This window comes from Spea bombifrons, chromosome 5 (genome assembly GCF_027358695.1).
Source record: "Spea bombifrons isolate aSpeBom1 chromosome 5, aSpeBom1.2.pri, whole genome shotgun sequence".
NCBI lineage: Eukaryota > Metazoa > Chordata > Amphibia > Anura > Pelobatidae > Spea > Spea bombifrons.
In genome coordinates, this window is record NC_071091.1 from 101,954,763 (window position 1) to 101,979,188 (window position 24,426).

The 24,426-nt window shown below is 38.4% G+C and overlaps 1 protein-coding gene across 1 annotated transcript; it reads left to right on the forward strand.

Annotated features, from left to right (window-relative positions):
* The first annotated feature begins 822 nt into the window (after nucleotides 1-822).
* On the forward strand, nucleotides 823-20,030 carry FAM83A (family with sequence similarity 83 member A). Its single transcript, XM_053467675.1, has 5 exons — nucleotides 823-1,606; nucleotides 6,440-6,607; nucleotides 6,757-6,881; nucleotides 17,561-17,730; nucleotides 18,967-20,030. Exons 1-5 carry the CDS (start codon nucleotides 1,127-1,129, stop codon nucleotides 19,353-19,355), a joined length of 1,332 nt encoding a protein of 443 aa, XP_053323650.1. The 5' UTR covers nucleotides 823-1,126; the 3' UTR covers nucleotides 19,356-20,030.
* The last annotated feature ends 4,396 nt before the right edge of the window (nucleotides 20,031-24,426 follow it).

Consider the following 24,426-nt stretch of genomic DNA (forward strand, 5'->3'; position numbering starts at 1 on the left):
TAATTTATGTGTATTCAGTCACCAAGTAATGTGTTCCATGAGCCAAGTGTAATCTATATGGCCTATAAATGCAGGAATTGGATGCTCCATCAGTGACTATTACGGTATATGAATAATCAAGCAGCAACTCGGGGGCCTAATGCATGGGCGCCCCAGTCGTTTAAAATTGCTAAGTCGGTAAATATATACACATTTAAAAACAAAGAGACGAGGGACCCTTTTTTTTAATTAGAATCCCTAATAACCTAATGCTAGCCCTGGAAATAGATTCTTTCCCCATCTCCTCTTTCGGGTTCTCTGCTGTCCCCTCCGTTGTTCAGGCTTTGCCTTTTCAGGACCAGAAGTGCTCTGGGGAAGCCGGAACCACGGACCGGAAGTGCTCAGGGGCCACGGGAGAAGGATGAACAACGGAGCGGACGCGGGTGAGAAGACCGAAATGATCCTTTATTCGCAATACTTCTGGTCCCAAGCATTCCGGAAAGGGGTTTCTCAACCTGCATAAAATAGAGAAAAATAAAATAAAAATAAAAATTTGCTTCCAGGATAACGTCCATAAGATATTGTCCATCCTTGTGTTTTTGGACACTTCTCACTCATGGAATTCAATAAGTCCGTGCTTTTCTAGCACATAATGACATTTGCTATAGACCCCTAGCAAGTGGTTATTTTCAACCCTGTATATAAACATTCCGGAAAGCTCCGACGTAACTGCTCCATCAGCTCAACGAGTTGAAGTAGCCTCTTCTCCACCGACGTGTTGAAATCCCGAGCAGGGATATGACAGGGTTTCACAAACCCGGCAGAGGAGTTGCCAAACCACTGTTGTAGCCTAAAGGCGAGGTGTGTCCTCTCTAGATAAGCTTAAATGACAGGGATTTCACTTCTCCTCTGATCTCAGCTCACTTTCACGGAGCATTTAGTCTTTAGATGTCATGAAAAGAACATCGCGACCATTTTACCGAACGTGTAAACCTACTCCGAAAACCCCGACAATACCTAGAAAGCGTTGAATAATTCATGAGCTCAGACAGCCATAAAAACCGAAGAACGGAACGTTTAGAAATCAATTAGAACCTTGGACGATACCGGTCAAGAAAAAAAAACAGCTTGAGAAAGAAGAGGGAAGATGAACAGGTCGAAAAGTCTCGGAAAACTCAAGAAAAGGATCGAAGAAGCTAAAAACAAGTGGGCCAAACTGACTAAAGTAGAATTCAGTTACAATGAAAGCGCTCGCTTGGCCACCGATGCCTTTCTGGATGAGGGTCCAGAAGCCTATCGCAAAGTTCTCAATGAAGAAGGAGAGGTAGACTTTCTTTCTGAAGCAGAAGTCAGGTATATAAAGGACAATGTCAAGGAGCCTTATTACGCCAGAGAGAACCAGAGCGACGGCGATGGAGCGGAGTCGAATGGAAACCATTCAATGAAGTCTGAAAGCTATTATCCCATGAACTCAGATAAAAGCGACCTCAAAACCCCACTGCATAACTGGAGCAGCGAGGAAAAGCCCTATCTGAAGGACAAGTCAAGTGCCACTGTCTACTTCCAAACCGATAAAACCAACAACATTCGGGAAAGTATCAGGAGAAGCATACACAGGACAACCCAGGTAGGGCACACACCGTCCATTTATTTTATAGAACCCTTTAGTTGCTATTCTGTATCATTTAATCATTATGCAAGAAACCAGGAAATTGTTATTATATCCGGATTGGCAAAACACAAAATATATGGATGTTAACCCAATACTCAGGCGTGTTCAATGTTATCGGTGGAAATGGAACTTTCATTCATTTAATTAAATAGAATAAACTGATTACAACATATATATGGATCTCCTGATAAAAGGTGCCATGCACATTTTTATTAAAATATGTTTTTTTATACATTTGTTTGGCTGGAAGAAGCACCTGGATTGTATTTGAGGTGGATATATATATATATATATATATATATATATGTAAAGTCCATCACACTCAATAAGAATATTTCATATTTATGTAAGGTGATGGAAATAAAAACCTAAAATCTACAAATAATTACGTTTCTGAAGAATTATGCACAGAGGTCAGAAAGCTTTTAGAAAGCGCAGCAGGGATTTTATGATTGTTTCGTTAAAATACTGCATGTTTTCAAAATCGAAAAGAACATTAAATAATTAAAGGGGCATTTGTGCGTCTGGGTTTTGCCTCCTCCTTTGCCACTTGTGGGCTCTGCGATATGATGTCATATGTCACCTATGACATAGAGCAGACATGAGCACAGAAAATGTGCAAAAAGCTTCCCGTGGGACAGATGTGATGCTTTGGACGCTTTCCTGCTTTTAAACATATCAATGTGATTCATTCTGATAAGACTGGCTGTGAATTGTTATATCACACATATTGAATGCATTCATTTCCATGCAATTATCTTAAAAAAAGTAGCTTTTTATGAAAAATCCTGCCCCAGATACACACAATCTCTAGGAAGAGAAATGATCTCTCTTTTCTGATAGTTACCCCTGATGATATTCATTTCGGTTCTGGATTTTTCCAGAAATGTAAGCAGTAGATCTGGAAGTGAAGGGGTTAATGTGGTTGCACAACTCCCTTTATAGGTACATAAGAGACAATTGTTCACACATGGAGCGGAAGTGTATTAGAGAGGCATTGTTAGTCACCGCTCTGTCACTCTTTACAGTATCTGACAGGCATGAGTAACATGTAATGTACATTACACTCGCTCACCTGGCAGGTATAATCCAATCACTCATTGGTACGGGCATAACGCCGCGGGCACAGGGGCTACCGTGTGTCTCCACGGACAATGGCTTATGTTCAGTTGAGTTAAACCCCCGTATGAATGGGTATCATTTCACACGCTGGAGATTTTGACAAATTTCTATCCTAAGTGGAAATCTCCTTGTCCTTCTTTCCTCCTCTGATGTCCTTCTTTCTTCCTCTGATGTCCTTCTTTCCTCCTCTGATGCCCCTCTTTCCTCCCCATATGCCCCTCTGTCATCCTCTGATGCCCCCTTTCCTCCCCATATGCCTCTCTTTCCTCCTCTGATGCCCCTCTTACTCCTCCTCTGATGCCCCTCTTTTCTCTTCCGATGCCCCCTCTTTCCTCCCCTGATGTCTCTCTTTTGTAGGAGCTCAGAATGTTTGCTGGGTATGAGGGTATCACAGGATTCTGCAGCCCCTAAAGCCCCAATAATGTGATTAGCATGTCACCAAGTCCAATTAAAAAGTTGCCGAAAAGCCCTACACCCCTTACAGCAAAACTACCCCTCTAAGGCTATTTGAAAAGTTGTCAGGCAGAGGGGCAGTTAAGCTCCCGCGCAGTGTACAGGTGGTAGAGTACCAGGTGGGCAATCCTCGGGTTCCTCATTTAAAGAGACACTCCGGCCATCATGCACATTAATGATAAGGGATCGGTCCCTTTAAATCTGCCCCAATTTGCCACAGATTCCAGGTGTTTGGCTGAACGCATCTCCTGACACGTACCTGCACTATACGTCTTGGCAAACGTCGCAGGGGGGCGACTCTATGTCTAGATTTCCTCTTTAGTTAACCCTTTGCTTTCCTTTTTTCTACCGATTGTTACTACTCTTTACACGGGTGATATAAGCACAATCTGTATGTTCCAGCTACATGTTCATTCAGAACCCTATTCACGCAGCGCCTGTGTTTATAGCTCCTGGGCTTTTCTTTACATTGTTTATTTTATTGTGTAAACTCGCTAAAAACAGGTTTCCTTAGTGCATAGAACCGTACAATATGAGATTAAGAAAAAAAAGCGACAGATCAAGAACAAAATTACTATATACATTTCCCCCACCGAGGCGTGTGATATGATACGAGGATGACTGCATGCTGATGATCATTCTTTTAAATGCCACATATTACACGAATGACATTATACTTAAAAAAAAAATGTTTTTAGTAAAGTATGAGGTCTTTTTACCATGTAATTTGACATTCAAAAAATGTCATTTTGTTACTAGAATTTACTAGGGAACCTGATATCTTGACATTTCCAGAAGCTGCATGAAACATAATACTATCACACTAATGAAATTACAGCTATATATTTACCGTGGGAAATAAATTGTCCTACCCGAGATAAAACTATATTTGAAAATTAGCTATTATTGGAGTTATTTATATCATTATTCAATACTATGCTTAATAAAGACTTAGACTTCTCAGCTCTCAATAGGCATAGATCAGATCATTAAATACATATAATATAATAAATATTTTAATCCGCCATCTAGCCCTGAAATTATTTTTACAAAACCTGAGATAGTTAATTTGCCTAATTCTTGGGAATTATAGGGTTAAATTAAACAACATTGAGATATTGCTTTAAGGGATGTACAGAAAAGTGGACCTGGAAAATGATATCCGTGTCTGGGGTAAAAAGGATAAATAATGGGTAACCCTCAAAGATCCAAAGAAACAATAAAATGCCTTGATTAACTTTTTAAGCTAAAAAACAGTTTTAAAATATTGCTGGTATTATTAGCACTTTACTAAAATCACCACTACACTCTAGTGATTTACAACCAAACAAATAAAAAGGTTCCAGTATATCTATTATTAAATGCTATTTTTTTTATTTATTTATTCTATTACATACCACTAGACTGCGTTAATCTTCCAGTTAGTAAAGTGTTAATAACACCTGCGATATTTTGAAACTGGTTTCTGTGCAGCATCCATTTTTTTTTTAAATAAATGATTTAATAATATCTCTATGAGGAAAAAAAATGATTTGTTTATATATACTTAATAATATTTAATTACAGATATCCCTTTGTAGATATATTTAATTTTATTTATTTATTAAATAAAGGCTATTTTTTTAAATATTGGTGAAATAATATTATTGTTGCTTTAAAGCATGCCTATCAAGACATGGTTGGCGTTTCTGTTTGAGGACGTGACAACACATGTGCTTGTATGTTGTTTGTATGGGCTGATGGGCTGATTCCGTGTTTTTTTTCACATACGCTGATACATAGCATGTATCTATAGACATTTGTGTACCCATCTGCCTCACCTGTGCCCAAAGCAGGTAGTGACTGGCTGCAATCGGCTGTCTAATAAGATGTATGAATGCGATTTCACAAAATAGGGTGTGCACGATGGCTACCATCCCATTAATGTTACAATGATCAATGTATATGTTACCACCTGGAATTACCCTGGATTAGGCAATTCAGGCAGGTCCTCAGCTGCTTCCAACACCCCTCTCTACCCATCTCTTGCCCTCAATGCTTGCATTTCCAATGATCAAATGTCCCGTTTAGCTTTTGTACAGCGCTGCGGAATATGACGGAGACATATCGATCAATCAATAAAGAAAAATTAAAAAAAGAAAACATAAAACAGAACAAATTATCTTAAATAAGAATAGCGTGTGTTTAACCCTTGCAGTAAGATGTATTCACAGTGGGTTATCATGCACTATACCGTACATACAGTATAGCTTCCAATGGTTAAGGGTTAATGTTACCTGTAAATGTAAACCTGTATGAGAGCGCAGAACGGGTCAAGCCAGAAGTCGAACGATCAAATCCCTCCGTTAACATTCCCTCAAGATTGTAAGTTTACGAGCCGAGCCTCTCCGCCTAATGTATCGGTTTGTCTTAGTCTGTCAATTCTCGTCTTGTCAGACCCTTTGAGTATGTGAAATGTATTAAGCGCTGCGGAAATTGTTGGCGCTATAGAAAAAAAAAAGCTAATAATAATAATAATTCCCTCTGATTATGTGAGTAAAGTCTAATGTAAGGCTAACAAAAGGTTAAAATCAGAAGCTACTGCGGACTGCATACAGGTGCTGTGAATGGCGTTGATAAATGAGTCAAGGCCATTGCTCAGAAGTTTTGAGCTCGGTGACCTTTAGGCTCCCAGAAGTTTCTGAAGCCCTCGCTGACACTCATTCTGCCCCGTCGTGTTCTCTCGTTATTCTGGCTTCAGGGCAGGAGCTGTCCTACGGCACAACCTCTCACTCATTGTGACGTGGTCTTTTTATACCTTTTATATGTCTACATAATAACTACTGTAATCTGCTGTTTATCTAACGCTATATATACTGTATATATATATATATGTATTTATTTTTGGGGGGCAAAAATATATACATGCAGCACAATATTCTGAAATATTTCAAAAACATATATTAAAAAAAAATACAATTATCACTATATATCTTATATATGATGTGGGGATAGTCCGGTGGTATAATCAGTATTGCAGTATGTTTTAATACATTTTTATTGGTATTTATTTTTATTAGAAGTTTTTTACTTAACTCACAATGTCATATATATATATATATATATATATACTTAACTTAACTCATCTTTCTGTATTTATGTTCTTGTATTTATGTTTTTTATTCTCCAAGGCGTTTCGTAGTAAATTTTCACAAATTTCAATTTTCTGTCTAGGTTTTGGCTATAATGATGGACGAATTCACAGATCCCGAAATATTCTGTGATATTTTAGAAGCAGCTAATAAAAGGAATATATTTGTCTACCTGCTGCTTGATGCCACCAAAATCCATCTGTTTATGGAGATGTGTGAAAAGCTTCAAGTCCGAGACATCCACCTCAAGGTATCTCATTGTATTTTCACTAAGCAAGGCGGTCAGCATGGCCCGTATATAAGAGTATATCTTATTTGGATTATGGGGGCAGGATAATCAGATGTCTCTGGTTTCATCTGCTACCCAATCCTTTATTGTCGCTGTGTATTTTCTTGCAGAATATTTGCGTGAGAAGTGTGTCTGGGGAAGTTTACTGTGCAAAATCTGGCAAAAAGTTTTCTGGTCAAATCCATGAAAAATTCATCATATCTGACTGGAGATGTGTTTTGTCCGGAACGTTCAGGTAGGTGTATTAAGACGTTACTTTTTCTGTCTATAACCACAGCAACTCCTGATGGTAGAACCTGTTTCTGAATATATCTTCCCTAAGTTCTTTAGACCAAAGAACAATGATTTAGTTAAGCAGAACCTCTGGGTCTATGAGACACATGAGTGAAGGTGTTCATCCACGCCCGGAGCTGTGGTTTTTCATAGTCCTTCTAAAGTATCCGTCCAGCACAATGGAACGCTAGCCTGCGACTAATAGGCTAAAGGTCCGTCAAGATTAAAAAGACTGGCCAAGCGTCTGTGCGGAGTGTTTCACACAGAAACGATCTGCAAAGCACATACAGGTTGGGTGACTGGCAGATGCCACCAGTCTCCAGGGTTAGATCTTATTCCATTTATTGTGTGAAACTAGTTTGGGTAAGAGGCAAAGGATAATTCAGGGACCAGTTCCCCACAAAGCAATTGCCTAAAGGGCTACTTCCTCAGGAGTTAAGAGGGGAGCCAGTGTGTCTGACTATAGGTCCTGGCCATGAGATACTCATCTTTTATCTTATTTTCCAAAAACACATAGAAGGAATATAGGGATTTTCTATTTTTTGCTTCTAACTTGAAATGACGTGTTTTAATGCGTGTTTGCCGTTTCTTATAGTCCTTGGGGTAACAGTTAACAGACAAAACACTTTAGTTGCCGCTACTTTGTGATGTCCCTGGTGTGCTCAACTCATTCTTGTAAGAAGATCATAGAGATGTCTCATAGAAAAACATGACCTGAGTTGTTGGGCGTGAAAAATCCACTCCCTTTATATAACATTTATTCATAATTCCGCTCGAACCACTTACTTCATGCCACAAGAGTTCACATAGAAATGCGATAACAAAGATTTTCTGATCCGCCTTCACAGAGTACAAATAACAAGCGTCACCCACATTAAATCGCAATTACATAACAGCGCGAAAGGGATGAGGATCACATCGGAACATAGAATATGACGCCAGATGAGAAGCGTTCGGCCCATTTACTCTGGTGGTTTTTCCTATTGTAAAGACTCAGACCTTAATCAGCGGCTGGTCTCGTCTTAGATTCAGGAGCCGTATCCCTATCCCATGCATGTTTACATTCCCTCACTGTATCACCATTTATAGAATTAATATCAGGGGCGTTAAACTTCAATAATTGTTATTTTTAGATTTAGTTTATTAAAACGTCAACATATTTGTGCTTTCTAATCTTACCAATAGAATATAATCATACATAAACTATGTGTGTGCGCGTTTGGGCTTGAGCTCAATGCCAGGTTTCACAATACAGGAGAAAAGCAAGCTCAAACTCATCCTCTCATTTAGACTAATGGTCCTCAAGAGCATCCCTATGGGTGTTTATAGGCGCTTTCCTTATGTTGTGGATGAGTTTGCCTCGGATCCCCGGCCATATGGCCCCAGTTCAGCTAATGCTGTGCCACCCACTGGCCTGCCCCCCAATACATGCGCGATCTGGTCTATGTAGCTCTGTTTATATAGCTGTATTATTCCATTGGTATATCTTCATATATCTATGTTCGTATGGTTGGTCACTGTTGGGTAGGAACACTTGCTGTTGCTCCTGGGTCTTGTAAATTAGCATGGCTTTCGACGGGGGTTGAGTATTGCCAAAAACATGATGGCCACATCTGGTGGAGACCGCAGTGTAGAGTTGGCACAGATCGCTTGGGTATAAAATCTGAAGTTCCCATCAGCTCATTACATTCCAAGAGAATGTTTTCTGAAGTTATAAAGTTATGATTCAATCTAATAAAACATAACTACTCAATGCGCAATAAAAGTTGTGCCCTCAAGAGTCACTTTTGGTAGCTAAAGATATAATTACATCCCAAGCAAAAGCTATCAAAATTTCACATTTAATGAGTGCTTAATTATATTCAGCGGATAAGTGCTGGTGTGACGCTGTTTCGACTTGAAAAGCCCCAGACGTTCCCGGTGTGTTCCAGGCCTGGGTTTCTGGCTTATCCCAAAATATTGGGTGGTAACCGGCCCTTCGGGGATCATCCAAAGATTCTTATCTACTAATGAAGCATGTTTGAGACTCCAAGAGTGGATACATATCAGAGCTAATTAACTTCTAATATAAATTTGGGCGTACAGGAATCTCTACAAGTCATACTTTAATGTATATTCTGTGTTCCGAATTTTGAATATGTGAGGCAAATATTCTTCTTATAAGTTTATGTATATAGTCTATAGAGGTGGGACCAACGCAGTGGGGAAAAATATATAGATACTTATTTTCCTGTTTTACAATGCCTCAATTTTCTCAAAAAATGACATTTTAGATTGCTGTTTTTGATTTTCTAAATGAAAGTAAAATGGCGAGGAGTCCCCATCTCACGGGGTTCATATACTGTAATTTACTTGTATTCTCTCATTTAAATATATATTGAATTCCCATATTTTTAAACACAATTCTTTAGATTTTTACCTCTTACCATAATATCCAAGTATTTTATTCCGTTAAACGATTCAGGAAACTGCTTAAAGTGGCCCAAACAGAAACAATTCTGGCGCATTTAAAAAACACTAAATTTGGTAAGGTCGAATGGAATGATTGTTGCAGTTTAATTCAGAATGATCTGATCTTTACAAATATAGCCTTTTTAATCATTTTCAGATTTCTTTTCTTTTGCAATATGTTGGCCGCGTCTCTGTCCCTCCTGCTTTCGCTGCAGGGCTTGGACTTGGTTTGACCTCCATTCCTTTTGTTGCATAAAGCAAAGTAAACTGGTCATTATTCATAAAATGAGGAGCAAATGTCAGAAGTTGTAGGCTGTCAGCTGCATTTTATTGTTACCCCGGTGCCTGGAGATATAGCTATGTTTACTTAAAGCAGGGTAATTGTAAAGCATTTTTCATACTCATCCATCGTTCAAAGAATTCCACTGATGTTGCGGTCCAGGGAACTTCTAGACAGCGAGAGAGAAATAATTCATAAATGTGAGCAGATTTGGAACTCACACGCAAATTTATACATTTCTAAAGGACCTGGTGCAGGTTTTCTACAGTTGGAATGGAAAAAATGATAGTATACCCTAATATATAGAACTGGAACATATATAACGGGGTTCAGATAGAGCAGGAAGGCTTAGAATGTGGAATGTTCTGTGTTCTTAAACTTAGCATAGTCTAGATTTTCCAAATTGTGTTTGCTATTCCTACCATCGTGGTAGCGCCATTTTTACTAATATTTCATAGGGAATGTATGCTAATTGCAGAATTACAAATACTACTTTTACCAACCCAATTATGAAACCACACAAGGCTCTAGATTAACTTAATTTGGTTACGCCAGAGCAAATAAACAAGGAAAGCCATGCTGCCGCTCAGAGCAGTCTAACTTGCCTTTGGACATGTTGAATAACAAAAGGGGAACGTGGGGAATTTGGCAAAGAGCTTCCTCTTCCGTGTTGTTTCATTTATATATTTACCTGCATTGTGCAGCAGCGCATGTTGCTGACATTAAAAGTGGAACAGCGCATGGTTCTTGGTTGTTGGGAAGAAAGGTTAGAGTTACTGTCAGGAGCCCCCGACCAGCAGCCTGCAGTCACCGGAGCAGAAGTACTCCGTGCAAAATAATAAAAGATTATCTCCCATTGGAGTCCCCTCTGGTCTATACTTTGCCGGTTTAAGGCTGACCAGCTGAAATATCCCCTAATTTTGACCGCCCTGCCAGACCCGGCTCAGCCAGGCTCTGGAAAGCCTTCCACCAGACCCTACACACACCAGCCCAGCCAGTTTCTGCCTCACTTGGCTCAGGGGTATTCTTTTCAAGCCCTCTTCTTGTCTTGGGAGCGAAGGAGAGCTTCCTGTCCCTTCAACCGTCTCCTTGAGCTCAAAATGTCCACCAGAGACTGAAGGAGAAGGTCTGCGCAGCCACCACAAACATCTCCTCCAACACTTGCTCTCCCGTGGCGTCACCTGTCACCAGTAGATACCGAGCCCTAGTGTTAGTGGAGGGGTCCATGCCGGTGGATGCACAGACCTCTCTTTCCTTCGCTTTCAAGAATGATTGGGCTGTGGGCTGTGGGTGTCACTGTGGTGGAAGCTTGTTCCAGCCCCCCCCCCCGTTAATAGGTGACCCTGCTTATTTGGTTCCATTATACCCAAGGGCATATTGAAAATCTGTCATGAAAAGCCATTATTGGTAACTTTGTACCTCCCCCCGAGCTTTATCGTCCAATTAAGTTGTCAAGAGTTGACACTCTTTGCTCCTTTCTTGGATGACAGACCTGCCGAAAACTCAGGAAAGTCGGTAAACAAGTTTTTTAGAGGCTTAAAAGAAACAGGTTTCATGCAACTGACAGATTTGCTACAAACGCAGATACGAGAGAGAGAGAGAGAGAGAGAGAGAGAGAGAGAGAGAGAGTATGGACTGCGGTCTAATTATAGACATGTTCATGTGCTTTGATGTATAGGTATAGGGACACACAGCTATTATATGCATTGAAGTACATACGGTGGCTGGATTGTCCCGTTAAGTGTAATAGTCAATGTATTCTTTAGGGGCAAGAAGACTCTGATACCTCCTTACTTTTGAGGAGAGGGCAAGGTTCTCCATTTCTACGTTCTATAATAAGTACAGTGGGAATTTAAACATAGATGGGATAGGCATATGGCTATCATAAGACGAGCTCAAGGACTTATTAAAGCCTTGACATCAGGAATTATGGGCAAACTAGTCTGGTGGAATAGTTCTTATCTGCCATCAAATTCTATGTTTCTAACAATATATATATATATATATACATACAAGTCCACATTGACTAGAGTTGACATAGCAATTACAAGGACCAGGGCCGGCCCTATAATGGGGCAGACTGGGGCAATTGCCCCAGGCGGCACTTTAGAAGGGGCGGCACTTTGCCGCCCCAAGCGCTTTTTTTTTGTTTTGTTTTTTTGAAGCGGAGGAGAGAGAGAGAGAGAGGGGCACCGAGTGGTTTTCACTTACCCGCTCGGCGCCCCTCTCTCTCTCTCCTCTGCGGCGAGTCTCCCTGTTCAGTCCCGGTGCCGGCTTGTAATGCAGAGCGCCGGAAGTGACGTCAATTTCCGGCGCTCAGCATTACAAGCCGGCACCGTGGCAGAGCAGGGAGACTCGCCGCAGGACTGTTTAAAGGTAAGTACCGGGGGGGGGGATCGTAGATTATGGCTTCGGCGAAGTTTAAAATGCCTCGCCCATTTTAAACTTCGCCCCAGGCGGCGTTAAGTCTTCGGCCGGCCCTGACAAGGACTGTAGGATAATATAATGTGTCACAGGCTAAGTCGGATATTCTGTAGAAATACAAGAGTCGAAAATAATACTAGATGAGGAAACTTGAGTAAACACATAACCAGGTAAAGATACACATGAGATTGTTTTCCCATCACATGACCTCTTGCAATATACAGCATTTCCACCTATTAAAGACGCCTCTTCACAATAACCTTGGAGTTCATTCAAAACATCAGAAACACGTAAGCTGGAAAAATAAAAAAAGAGAAAAAATATGAAAAATAAACATATTTACCCCCTGATCAGAGGCATCAAAAATAAAGCATGGTCACCCATCAGTAGAGACAGTCAGTATAATTAAAGGAAGCTTTTACATCTTATTCTGCTACCTTCTTCCAACTTTGATGAGCAGATCAATGAGACCACATGAATATACTTACTTAAGGTTTAAAGATCATCTAGATAATAAGTCCTGCTGTTTGTAGTGTATGTACCAGCAGGCTGTGGGTAGATATGTATCGAGTCGGGGCAAAGTGCTCATAAAATGTTTTTTTGTACATCAAATACACATTATTAAATATACTTGATTGTTCGGAACTATAAACTAAAGTTTTCTTAAATCTTTTGATACATAAAAATCCCTATTATATCTACTAAAATACTGTAATTGAAGTAATCTCCCCTTTTTCGGATATGACTTTGGTAAATTTTAAGTCCTTCCTAATTTACCCCATCAATTATCTTGCTTCTGACGATCTGAGCCTTTATATATAATATATAGAGTTGTGAGTAAACTGTAAGAGCTGTATTTAAAAAAATATTTAAACTGGTTTAATCAGTTTTATTCTGCTGGCGGTCAATTTTTGCAGACATTTCACTCTAGTTTCCAAGTAATGTTTTTAAGTTAAGTTTGTAAATATTAATATTTATTTTTTTGGAAAGTACTAAAAGTTTTTTTATTTTTTTATTTTTTAATTAATAATTTTCAAGGATTACTACAAGACAAAAATATACTAATATCTCGTGCTGTGTGACATTAAAAAACAGTCATAATCATCGCAATCAGTAACATGAAGGATTTAAATAAATAAATATATGTATGAGAATGACCTAGAGCATATATAAGGCTTAAGCTCTATGTAGTCATTGATAACACAAAAACTGAAAAGAAAAAAAAATATAAGAAAGAAAAAATAATGTAAAGTGGCCCAAAAACAGAACAAAAACTGTGAATTTAGTCCCCAAAATAGTCCCAAACATAAATAGAGGATGTCTTTCTGGGGAATTCCCTGAGCAACTTGAGGATAAATAATAATAATAATAATTATTATTATTATTATTATTATTATTATTATTTGTTTTATATAGCTCCATCATAGAGGCATGGCTAGGTGCCAGGTTTAGGTATTAATTAGAATTTTTTTTTATTGATAAATATTGGTTTTTCTGGTATGTTCTATTTATATAATTGTATCATTCTTCTATTATTTTCCAAATCTGCTATTATGATTGACAGTTTTAAAAACAAGGCTTTAGGTGGCAAATCGTCTTAATCCATTTCTCCAAGGAGCTCATACTGATTCATTAGAAGAAGCCTGAACACAGTATTGTTACATATTGTTGTAACATGTCTATCTTTGGATTGTGTGTTTAGCTGTGTGTAGACAAATGTAGTCCATGTCAATTTGGGGCTTAAATGAACACCCAAGCCCCATTTGTAAGTAAAATCCGTGTTGAAGTTCACCTTTTTATGGGATTTTATGAGAGTAAGAAAATTAGACTTCTGTTTAAAAATTGTGTAGTTAGGGGGAAAAGGTCACAAACTGGAAAACTCATAAACATTTTTGTGTGTTAACTGAAACGAAAGGGTCATTCTACACATTCCATATATTTTGGATAATATATCACCTCCACTCCACTGATCGGGTTCTGATAAGTAAAATTTACAATCTCAATCATAAAATGTAACTTTTCAAAATATAATATATCTGTTATATCTCAATCCCTAGATTTAACTTTTTTTTAAATATAATATATCTGTTATATCTCAATCCCTAGATTTAACTTTTTTTTTAAAATATAATATATCTGTTATATCTCAATCCCTAGATTTAACTTTTTTTTTAAATATAATATATCTGTTATATCTCAATCCCTAGATTTAACTTTTTTTAAAAAAATATAATATATCTGTTATATCTCAATCCCTAGATTTAACTTTTTTTTTAAATATAATATATCTGTTATATCTCAATCCCTAGATTCAACTTTTTTTTTAAATATAATATATCTGTTATATCTCAATCCCTAGATTTAACTTTTTTTTTTAAATATAATATATCTGTTATATCTCAATCCCTAGATTTAACTTTTTTTTTAAATATAATATCTCTGTTATATCTCAATCACTAGATTTAACTTTTTTTTTAAATATAATATCTCTGTTATATCTCAATCCCTAGATTTAACTTTTTTTTTAAGATATAATATCTCTGTTATATCTCAATCACTAGATTTAACTTTTTTTCAAATATAATATCTCTGTTATATATATATCAATCACTAGATCACTAGATTAAGATATAAGAGAGAGATTATATTTTAAAAAGGCAGACATGTCAAAATTATTTTTATCACCCAGAGACACACTTTAGAGCTGGTTGGGTTTTTGTTAGAAAAAATAATTATATAATATTCATTCACTATGAAATATTTTTTTTAGATTTTTTCTTATAGTGCGCCAGCAGATTCCTTAAGGCTATTGCTATGAGGGAGAATAAAAAATAAACGATAAAATCAAGCTTGACAATATACGTTATTAACAATCGTGAACCAAATAAGACATGCTGGTGAAGATGAAGATGGCCATGCTCCTCATTTTCCCTAGTTTTGGAGGCACACAGAACGTGGTTAAGACGTCGGCTACACGATTTTTATTATATAGTGTACATTTTTAATCCTTTGTTTGAACTCCGGATTTCAGATAACAAGTTGCTAACTCTTGAAACAAATTCTCAAGCTCATGTTTATAATCTTTGCTGTCACTTATGTGATATACTAAGCCTTAAAAAAGAAACTCGGCCCAAAAAGGGATTATCGTGGGTTTGAGCGGGTGATAACCCCATTCGCCGAATCCCATTCTTTAGAACACTGCTTGCCCGTACAGCTCATGTTTTTGCACTTTTTTTGTTGTTGTTCGGAATGTGATCGGTTTATAATTGTATCACTGATTTATTTATTACACTGCTGTGATTTACAGAGCCAAAGATGATTTCTTGGCACCGGTAGTTATTTATAATCAGAATTCTGGAACGTATGGTAGGAGGTTATGCCAGGGCTGGGTGTGTGTCCCAACAGCTGGCACTTTTATCAGAGATTTTAATATTCTCATGCTATCCATATCTACAGGTGCACAAGGTGCGAATTAAGAAAACAAAATCTACTTGACTTTTGTTATGGGTGTTACAGTTAGGGTAGGGGCTGACGCTCGTCTCAAAAACACAGCATCACCAGACAGGAGAGAATAGGGCAGTTTTAATGGAATTTAAATAATAATAATCTTTGGCTGTCATTGTTCATTTACGGGTCATCCGATAGATATGAGGCTATTCGTAACATAAAAAGTAAACTGCGAAATATATTATATATATATTATACTGTATATATAATATATAAAAACAATTTTGATGCAAAGTTTTAAAATAAGTTTTATCACCATCACAATCAATGGAATGGTAAAAATATTCCATTAGTTGCATGTTCCGCCCCGGGATCTACAGCAAAGGAGCTGCCACCTTGCCTGACCTGCTGATTTAGTGGACCGAGGCCAAAAATGCATTAAGTATAACTATAAGAAATCAAGAAACGCCTTCCTTTAATGCAGAGGGCAATATTGTGTTGAGAAAACGAATCCTGTAGCCATCGAGTTTAATATATCAAAGTATAGATACCAGGCCCTGGACTCTGAGATGATCAGTAAGCCTGCGCCTCGGGGCATATTAATGAAAATGCCAAAGGAGCTGTCAGTAAGATTATCCCCTGTCCTGTCATTTCTGTTCCTACTTGTTTGCAATTATCTTTTGCTTCTAGAAAATATTTTCTTCTTATTGTCCTGCATTCCTGTGCAGTTAATCAGCGTGATCGGTACATAATAACCCAGCCCCTGGAATTATTATCGGGGGGAAGCAAATTACCTCCATGCGCAAACAAGATTTGGAACGTCTTTAGAATCTCACGTGAACATGTAACGTTTGTTGTGTTCTGCTTCCCTCGCTTTTATTTGACACTAATATATTTCTAGGTGCGCCTGTGATCGGTTTGCTTTAGGGACGCCCTTATTTACACTTAAAATGTTGGGCGATAAAGTTTTTTTTAATACCCGCTAGTTTTTAAATGCAATAAACTTTATGTAAATAAGGCAAACAACACATCTTTTTTATATTAAATTAACAATCTGATTTTTAAGATTACTCAACTTCCTTTTATTAATTCACAATTGTGGCCAGGAACTTTATCACTTTAAATAATGTACACCTTATCAGTCTGTTTTATTAACCCATCGAATGCTACTAAAGCCTGATTGGATAATGAATACCTCCTGCTTTTTTACTTAATAAAGTTAAATACTTTGTTTGATACTCTTGAAACATAATTCCCCCAAATTTCCTATTTATTACACGTTGTTGTGTATTTTTGTGTGCTGTACTTGATATGTGTAGCAACACAGACAATGTAATTAATAAAACTAAATTAATTATTAAATACTTTTATGTCTAATGCAGTTTCTGCTACTCGATTTTAAGCTAAAATTTGTTTTATGATTGGATTTTATGATTTGATTTTTGGTATAGCTATCCTGTAACTTTAATTAAGTTTGTTAATCTGGTTGCCGAAGCTGATGCAGCCAAATTAAGCAGCTCCTGAACTCAGTAAAGTTAATTCAACTACCAGCTTGACCACAGCCACCACTTGACTCTACATTAAGCTGTAAAGGAGAGGGCATAACAACTTGTTTGTTTCACCTTAACAAATTCAAGTCCTGAAGAGGTCATTGACCCAAAGCCATTTAAACTTTTTACAATGGCTAATGAAGAGATACATAGACATTTTCCATGAGTAGATTTATAACTGTTCAAAGAAACAGTGGCCCTAGGGACCCAATGACACCGGGTCATAACTCTGAATATGGCAGATTTCTCGCATCCATTAGTTGGCTTTGGGTAGACTATGTTCTTACATACGAGTTTGGAATGATCACCTCATGGCGTTCTCTGTTGTTCTCAAACAGTGGAGTTCAGCACCTTTGAGTTTATCTGCAGGTTCTAGAACATGAAAATGTACCCCTGGGCAAATTCACTTTTAATTTCACAAGCCTCCTTATGTGTGTTTTGTAAATGGCTTCATGTTAACCGACGATCTTGTTTCTCTTTTTTTTACAGTTTCACGTGGCTGTCTGGGCAGGTGCATAGAAGTTTTTTGTGCAAGTTTTCCGGACAGGTGGTGGAATTGTTTGATGAAGAATTTAGACATCTCTATGGTTCATCCAAACCAGTGATGGGCTTAAAGTCTCCAGCACCCATGGCTCCTGTATTAAAACGAGAGGATAGTGGTAAGAGCTACCAGGGGGGCTAATGAGTATTTATAAAACTATATTTTATAGAGTAATATGTACTGTGTATGTAATGTGCCTGGTGGAACTTGTACATAGCAGCTATGGGATTTAATAGGGAAGCCCAATTAACGCCCCAATCCCAAAACATCCTAGATGGCTCATTTTGGTATTAGACCCATGGACAACATTGACAGTTGTCAAGGGCTGACCTTAAAGTAGCAGGGGTCGGAACACCTACAGGGTAAATTGGCTGACCTGTTTACAAAATATGTGATTTTTAGGAATGCAGGTCTTTGTTACAGGAAGGTAATGTAGAACTGGAGCAAAAATGAAAACTGCTGTAAAGAAACAAGGAAGGATTGCATGTACAAGTATAGATCAAGAACCATTAATGTGCTTCCCATTCTCTTATTGGGCAGATTGGAAAATGTCACAAAGCATCATCCAACAAATAAAATAATATTTATAATACCTAATGCAAAGACCATGTATTATTGTTTATAGCAGAAAACATCCCGTCCTACTGTCGTTAGCTTTAGAATGGACAGCTGGGAGTTACAGATCTATCAGAGTTAATCCTCTCAAATAGCTTAAACGCACATTTAATTGTTCAGGGTTATCTCTCAATGTCACAACGATACCGTGTTTATAACAATGTCTCATTATCAATGTGCAGCTTAGTAGAATGATTTACAATAACAGGAGGATTAGCTACTATCATCGGTTAGGAAAACATTGTAAGCGCTGCAATAAGCAAAAGTCACTTCATTATATTGTAACAGTAGATCCCTGCAGGGGCTCGGGTCATAAAACATAAAAGTAAAAGTATTAAATTACTTATATGTTAGAAACATAGAAACATAGAACTTGATGGGACACAAGAACCTTTCGGCACATCTAGTCTGCTCATAAAGGCTCAAACCTTAATTAGTCCTTGTTCTTGTCTTCAGGACAGTGATATTCCTGTCCCATACACATTTACATCCTTGTAACGAGATATTGCAGCTCTTAACATAATTTTAATAATACATTTAGACTTTTGTGGTGGATGCACCATGTAACGGGCACATGTGAACAGTAAGCCTCTCCTCCAATTCCTTATGTTAGGGTCACAAATGGTTTAACTCTATTGTTTAAGATAAAGGATTATAGTAAGAGTCAATAGAAGCCGTTGGCTTTCTTACAGTAAGTACAGTATGGCAACAGTATCTTTACTTCTGTATGTAATTCCAGGTATGAGCATCATGACAGACAGCAGTACCAGGGAAAGCATGAACACCACCTCTGAACCCTTCAGCAGTTCTTCCACCACCAGCACCCCCCAGGTTTCCCAACGTCCCGCGTCCCCCGTGTCCCCCGTGTCTCCCACCTATACCCCTCCTGTTCAGCAATCACCTCTGCAAAGGATGAACTCCTTCCACAGCTACTCATCCCTGAGGACTCCTCCATCTCCAACCACTTACCAGCCTAATTATTACCAAAGGAATTACACGCCAGAGACCCCCACACTATTCAATAAGAATGCTGACATATATCGATCCCTGAGGAACAGGCGTGAAGACTTTACCACCTCAAGATTTACCCAAGGATGGAGATTATACTCTAAACCAACCATGACTTAAGATCAAGACTATTTGCCTCTTATGGCAGGGACGGATAATGGGCTTCTGGTTGACTGTGAAAGGAGTTTTGATCCAGATGCAATTTTGGCAGGCGTTGCAGCCAAAGCTGGAATGTTGCAACTCAAGCACTTGTTATATACGCAGCAAAATGCACACCGAGTGAAATAAAATAGACATAGCACTGCTTAAAGAACAATCATTTATGTAAAATATTTGTGCATGTTCCGCTGTGACACCCAACCAGAACTACCTGTGTACCACTCAAGGGAGGTACCATGTCAATTCTGGTTCTTAAATAGTTAACTCAATGGACAATACACCACATCCTTTACTTTTTACTGATTTCCATATGCTTAGTGTTTTTTCTTTAATATCCATGTTATGTTTGCATATGCTGGACAGCTATCACTTTGAGGAATAAGGTGGCCAAAACCATCGGTTTATAACACATTGTTACAGTAGACTCTAATCTGTTTGAATTAATATAAAAGGTCCACATTCTAGGGCTTATTATATGGGTCAGTATTGGTGATTTTTAAACATGAATAAAAATGAATAAAAGTTACAAAACAAAAATAAAACGTCTTCTTTACTATTTTCACAATATTGTAATGGTGTAATAAGTTAAGTGGTGAGTATACTAAAATTGTGTATAATAAAATTGCTATGGATCCACTACTGGTCATTTCTCAATTTTCTTCTAATAAGAAAGAGAATGAAAACAAGGAACTAAGATCGCTAGTTTAATTCTACAAGTAAAAACAGAAACTACAAGGTAAAGAGACTTGGAAGTTTCGGGTAGGTAACAATGAGTTGTTTACCTTCAGCTATAGGGTAAAAGGAATTTAAGACTGGTAGTTCTTGTCCTCAAATACAAATACAGTATATGCCAAAATGGTTTCAAACAATAGCCGGGTTCTGAAAAAACTTTGCTACAGTGGAAAATTAGCAGAAGAGAGCTGGCACGTTCTGGCCTAGCGGGATGGTCCAGCTATTTGCCCCTTGTAACCAACTTGCACACTAGCCTGTACTCTGATACACACTCACTATAACACATACACACATACTATAACACACATACACACCCTCTCTCTCTTACACTCACACTGAAACATTCATTCATTCGCACCTCACTCTCTCACACCTCACATTCTCACAGGGCCACATTTACCTTTTACAGGCCTAACCCAGGGTACGGTCACCAGCTGCCCCCCCCTCCATGCTGCCATCATTACAGCTGAGTGCGCTGTTATGATGTCATATCTTGGTTCTCCACCTTTTAAGTACATGCAGTACCAGGTATAGGTGAAACATGGAGGACTGCACAAATCTGGTTCTCTAGGTGTAAATTCGGAGTTAATGCTGGATCACATTGATGAGGGCAGCTCAAGTTGCCTTTTTCTGGCTGCTGTAGAATGCCGGGACCTGCTCTAAGTGAAATAAAGTGAACTAAAAACACACAAGAAAAACACCAATTGGAACTCCAGAGTAAAGAGGTAAGTTAATATCCTTTATTCATGTCCTTGGACAGTAGATACGGGAGCAAAAGAAGAACCTGATAGGACCAGGCTAAGTGACGCGTTTCGCACTATTCGTACTTATTCCAAAGCAGCCTGGATAATAAGAAAGAAGATCCTCTTATAAAGAGGGGTAAGCTACAGGTGAAAAATATATTTATAAAAACGTGGCTGTAAACGTCATGTTCGGAGGTAACAGAGAGGCAACAGAGAACGTCAGTAGCTAATAAACGTGTAACCCCTTAATAAACATATAACAAACAAGAATTAAACAAAGTCCATGTAATCAAAAGGACATACTGCATTAAGCAAACAAAGAAATAATAATAAAGTATCTCAAATGTACCCTATGTATGGATTCTCAGCCTTATGTACAGTAGATGAATGCATACATTCTCGTCAAAGTGGAAATACTTTGTAGAAATACTTTGTAGAATACAAAGTAGAAATAAATGTTAGTTATTGCAGATAGAACCTAAATGCAATACTCCCACGGAACGTTAATACAAAAAGCTATCCAATCAGGGCATGGTGCATATCTTGTGTCAACCAGCATGACATGACATATCACATTGAGAATTAAGTCCCCGAGGGATACGTGCGGCTAAAATTAAAATCCTGACGTTGACTGAGGCATGTTAACACGCCAATACCTCTGGGAGAGCTACAAATCCTCTCTATACCCATAAGTGAAGAGAATCTTACATTACCATTATTGCAGGCTGAAGAAAGACTCCCGTTTCTGTAAGAAGTTTTGCCCATTCATCCCGTAGAGCATTTGTGAGGTCAGGAACTACATGGACGATGCTCTGCTTCCAAGTTTGTGGGAACAGTTTGGGGAAGACCCTTTTCTATTCCAGCGTGACTGAGCCCCGGCATGCAAAGCAAGCTCCATAAAGACATGGCTGGATGAGTTTGGTGTGGAAGAACTTGGCCGGCCGCACAGAGCCCTGACATCAACCCCATAGAACACTTTTGGGAATTTTATTATTATTATTTATTAATTTATTTATGAAGCTCCAACAGATTCCGCAGCGCTGTACAAGGTAAAAATTTTACAGATAACGACAAGTACAAATTGACAAACAATTGACATACAGATAATAGAGGAATGGAGGGAAGGACTGGAATGCTGATTTCGAGTCAGACCTTATCGTCCAACATTAGTGCCTGACCTCAAAAATGCTCTACTGGATGAATGGGCAAAACGTCCCACAAAAACTCTCCAAAATCTTGTGGAAAGCCTTCCTAGAAGAGTTTTTAGTGTTATTATTATAATTTATTGTTATATATAGCACCATCAAATTCCGTAGCGCTGTACAATGGGTAGACAGGACATAACAAGTAGTATATAACATAACAATTTGACTTACAGAGACAACAGGTGAGGAGGGCCCGGCTCAAACGAGCTTACACTTCCATAATCCTAATTTCTTTAAAAAGTCATTAGACAAAAAGGTATGAATCAAATATTTATAACATCCTTTGGATTATAGCTTCAGTATATAAATTGAAAAACATACCATAAGATGTTCAGCGCATATGGTGAGTAAAACAAGCCATAATCCAAAGGATGTTATACATTTTTGATGTGTTCCTTTTTTGTCTGATGGCTTTTTAAAGGGATAAGGATTATAGAAGTGTGAATTTTAAATATGTGTTATTAAATTAACCTGTATATTGAATTGGATCCCTATCTACTAAGCCAAGCAATGATAGTGGTTCAGCATGATTACACAGCAAGCCAGACAAAGACGGAGGTACAGCATAACTCCCGTTACAATATACTGAGCCCGGCACTTATTAGAGTACACCATAATGCCCATCACTATATACTAAGCCAGACACTGAAGGTGGAACAACATAACTCTCATCACAATCTCTCACACACTTACTGTGTCTTACTCAATGTCTCCCTACCTTTCTGGTGTCCCTGTCTCTCTTCCTGCAGCTCCTCTCCTGTCTTCGTTCACATAGACAAGGCCTTCCGGTCCGGCAGTGGGCCCACTTAGCATGAGTAGCTGGCATGCATCGCGAGGGAGCAGGATACAGAGGTCTGTATAAATAGACATTGCCCTCCCTTGTTTTTGGGCTGGTTAGAGGGAGACCAATTATCTCCCCAACCGCTACTGCTTCTCCCGCTGTGGCCAGTATAATCCCTCTTTGGAAGAGCCCACACCCGGGGTCGGCCATGGTGGCACACCCTGGCCCCTGTAGGTACACCACTGATAGCCCCAAATTGAGGGGCAATTGCCTGAGAACAGTTGGTATGTTCCTTTGTGGACAGAAAGTCTGCAAATAAGGTTTGTTACTAAGACCGATTCGTTTATCTCTACTATAAATGGTAAGACTTTCCAAATTAGGGACTGCAATTATTGATTCACCTGGTAATGTGTCAAAAAGTTCAGTATGAAGGCTAGAATTAGGGATCATTTAACAAGTGCAGAGAATATAGATACTATATCGGCTATCAGAAGACATTTTTCACCCTGCAAAAATGGTATTGTGAGATTCTTTTCCTTTATGGGTATAGAGAGGGTTTGTAGCTCCCCCAGAGGCGGTGGCGTGTTAACGCTCCTTGGTCAACCTCAGGTATTTTGGATTTTTAGTCTAGGCGCACGTATCCCTCTGGGACTTAATTCTCAATATGATGTGTCATATAATATCGGTTGAGGCAACATATGGCTACATGGTGTTTCCAGCAACATTTTTATTAATATGTTTTTTCATCTGTAAGGCTGCTTTGCAATAAACACATATAGTGCGAAACGCGTCAAGCGTTTAGCCTGGTCCTCTCACGCTCTACCGACCAAGCACGTGAAAAAAGGCTATTTAGATTTTATATGGGCATCGACTTATCTCTTTACTCCAGAATTTATTCTAAAACTAAAGTATAAGAAAGTTCTGAGAGGGTGATAGGGAAGTGGAACAGCATCCCAGTAGAAGAGGTAGAGGTTAACACAGTAGGAGAATGTAAAAATAACCGAATAAGGTTTGAGATTTTTACATCAAGAAAAAGGGTAGATTAGATGGGCCCAATTACTCTTATTTGACGTCATGTTCTATATTTCTAAGCAGTGTGTGGCATGTGGTTAAATGTGGACACGCATATTATTTATGATTAATAGATTTCTTACCTCTACACTTATTTAACTCTTACACCTTCATTAGAGCTTGGAAGTGTTTATCAGGGCTTCACAGAAGCTTGTTAGGCTGTATTTTTCCTACTAGGTGTGTAGTGTCCATGCCTGAAAATGTTAAGGGATTTTGGGGACTCTGGGTAAACGGGAAGATTCTCAGGGAGAATCTGGCTGATTCATATGTTACATTTTACGGTACTTGATCCTCAAAATATTTATTTTTTTACTAAGGTCTAGTGAAATTCCCTTTTTGAGTAATGGTGACTGTATTTAATATAAATTAAAAGGAAATGGAAATCTTTCAGCATAACATGTTTACAGTTGAGAACAGTGGCAGCTGGTGGCAGAGCCAGCATTATCCAATTCATTCCTTGACCCGAAGTGCTGTCCTTCTGCACTTAAAATACTTCCATA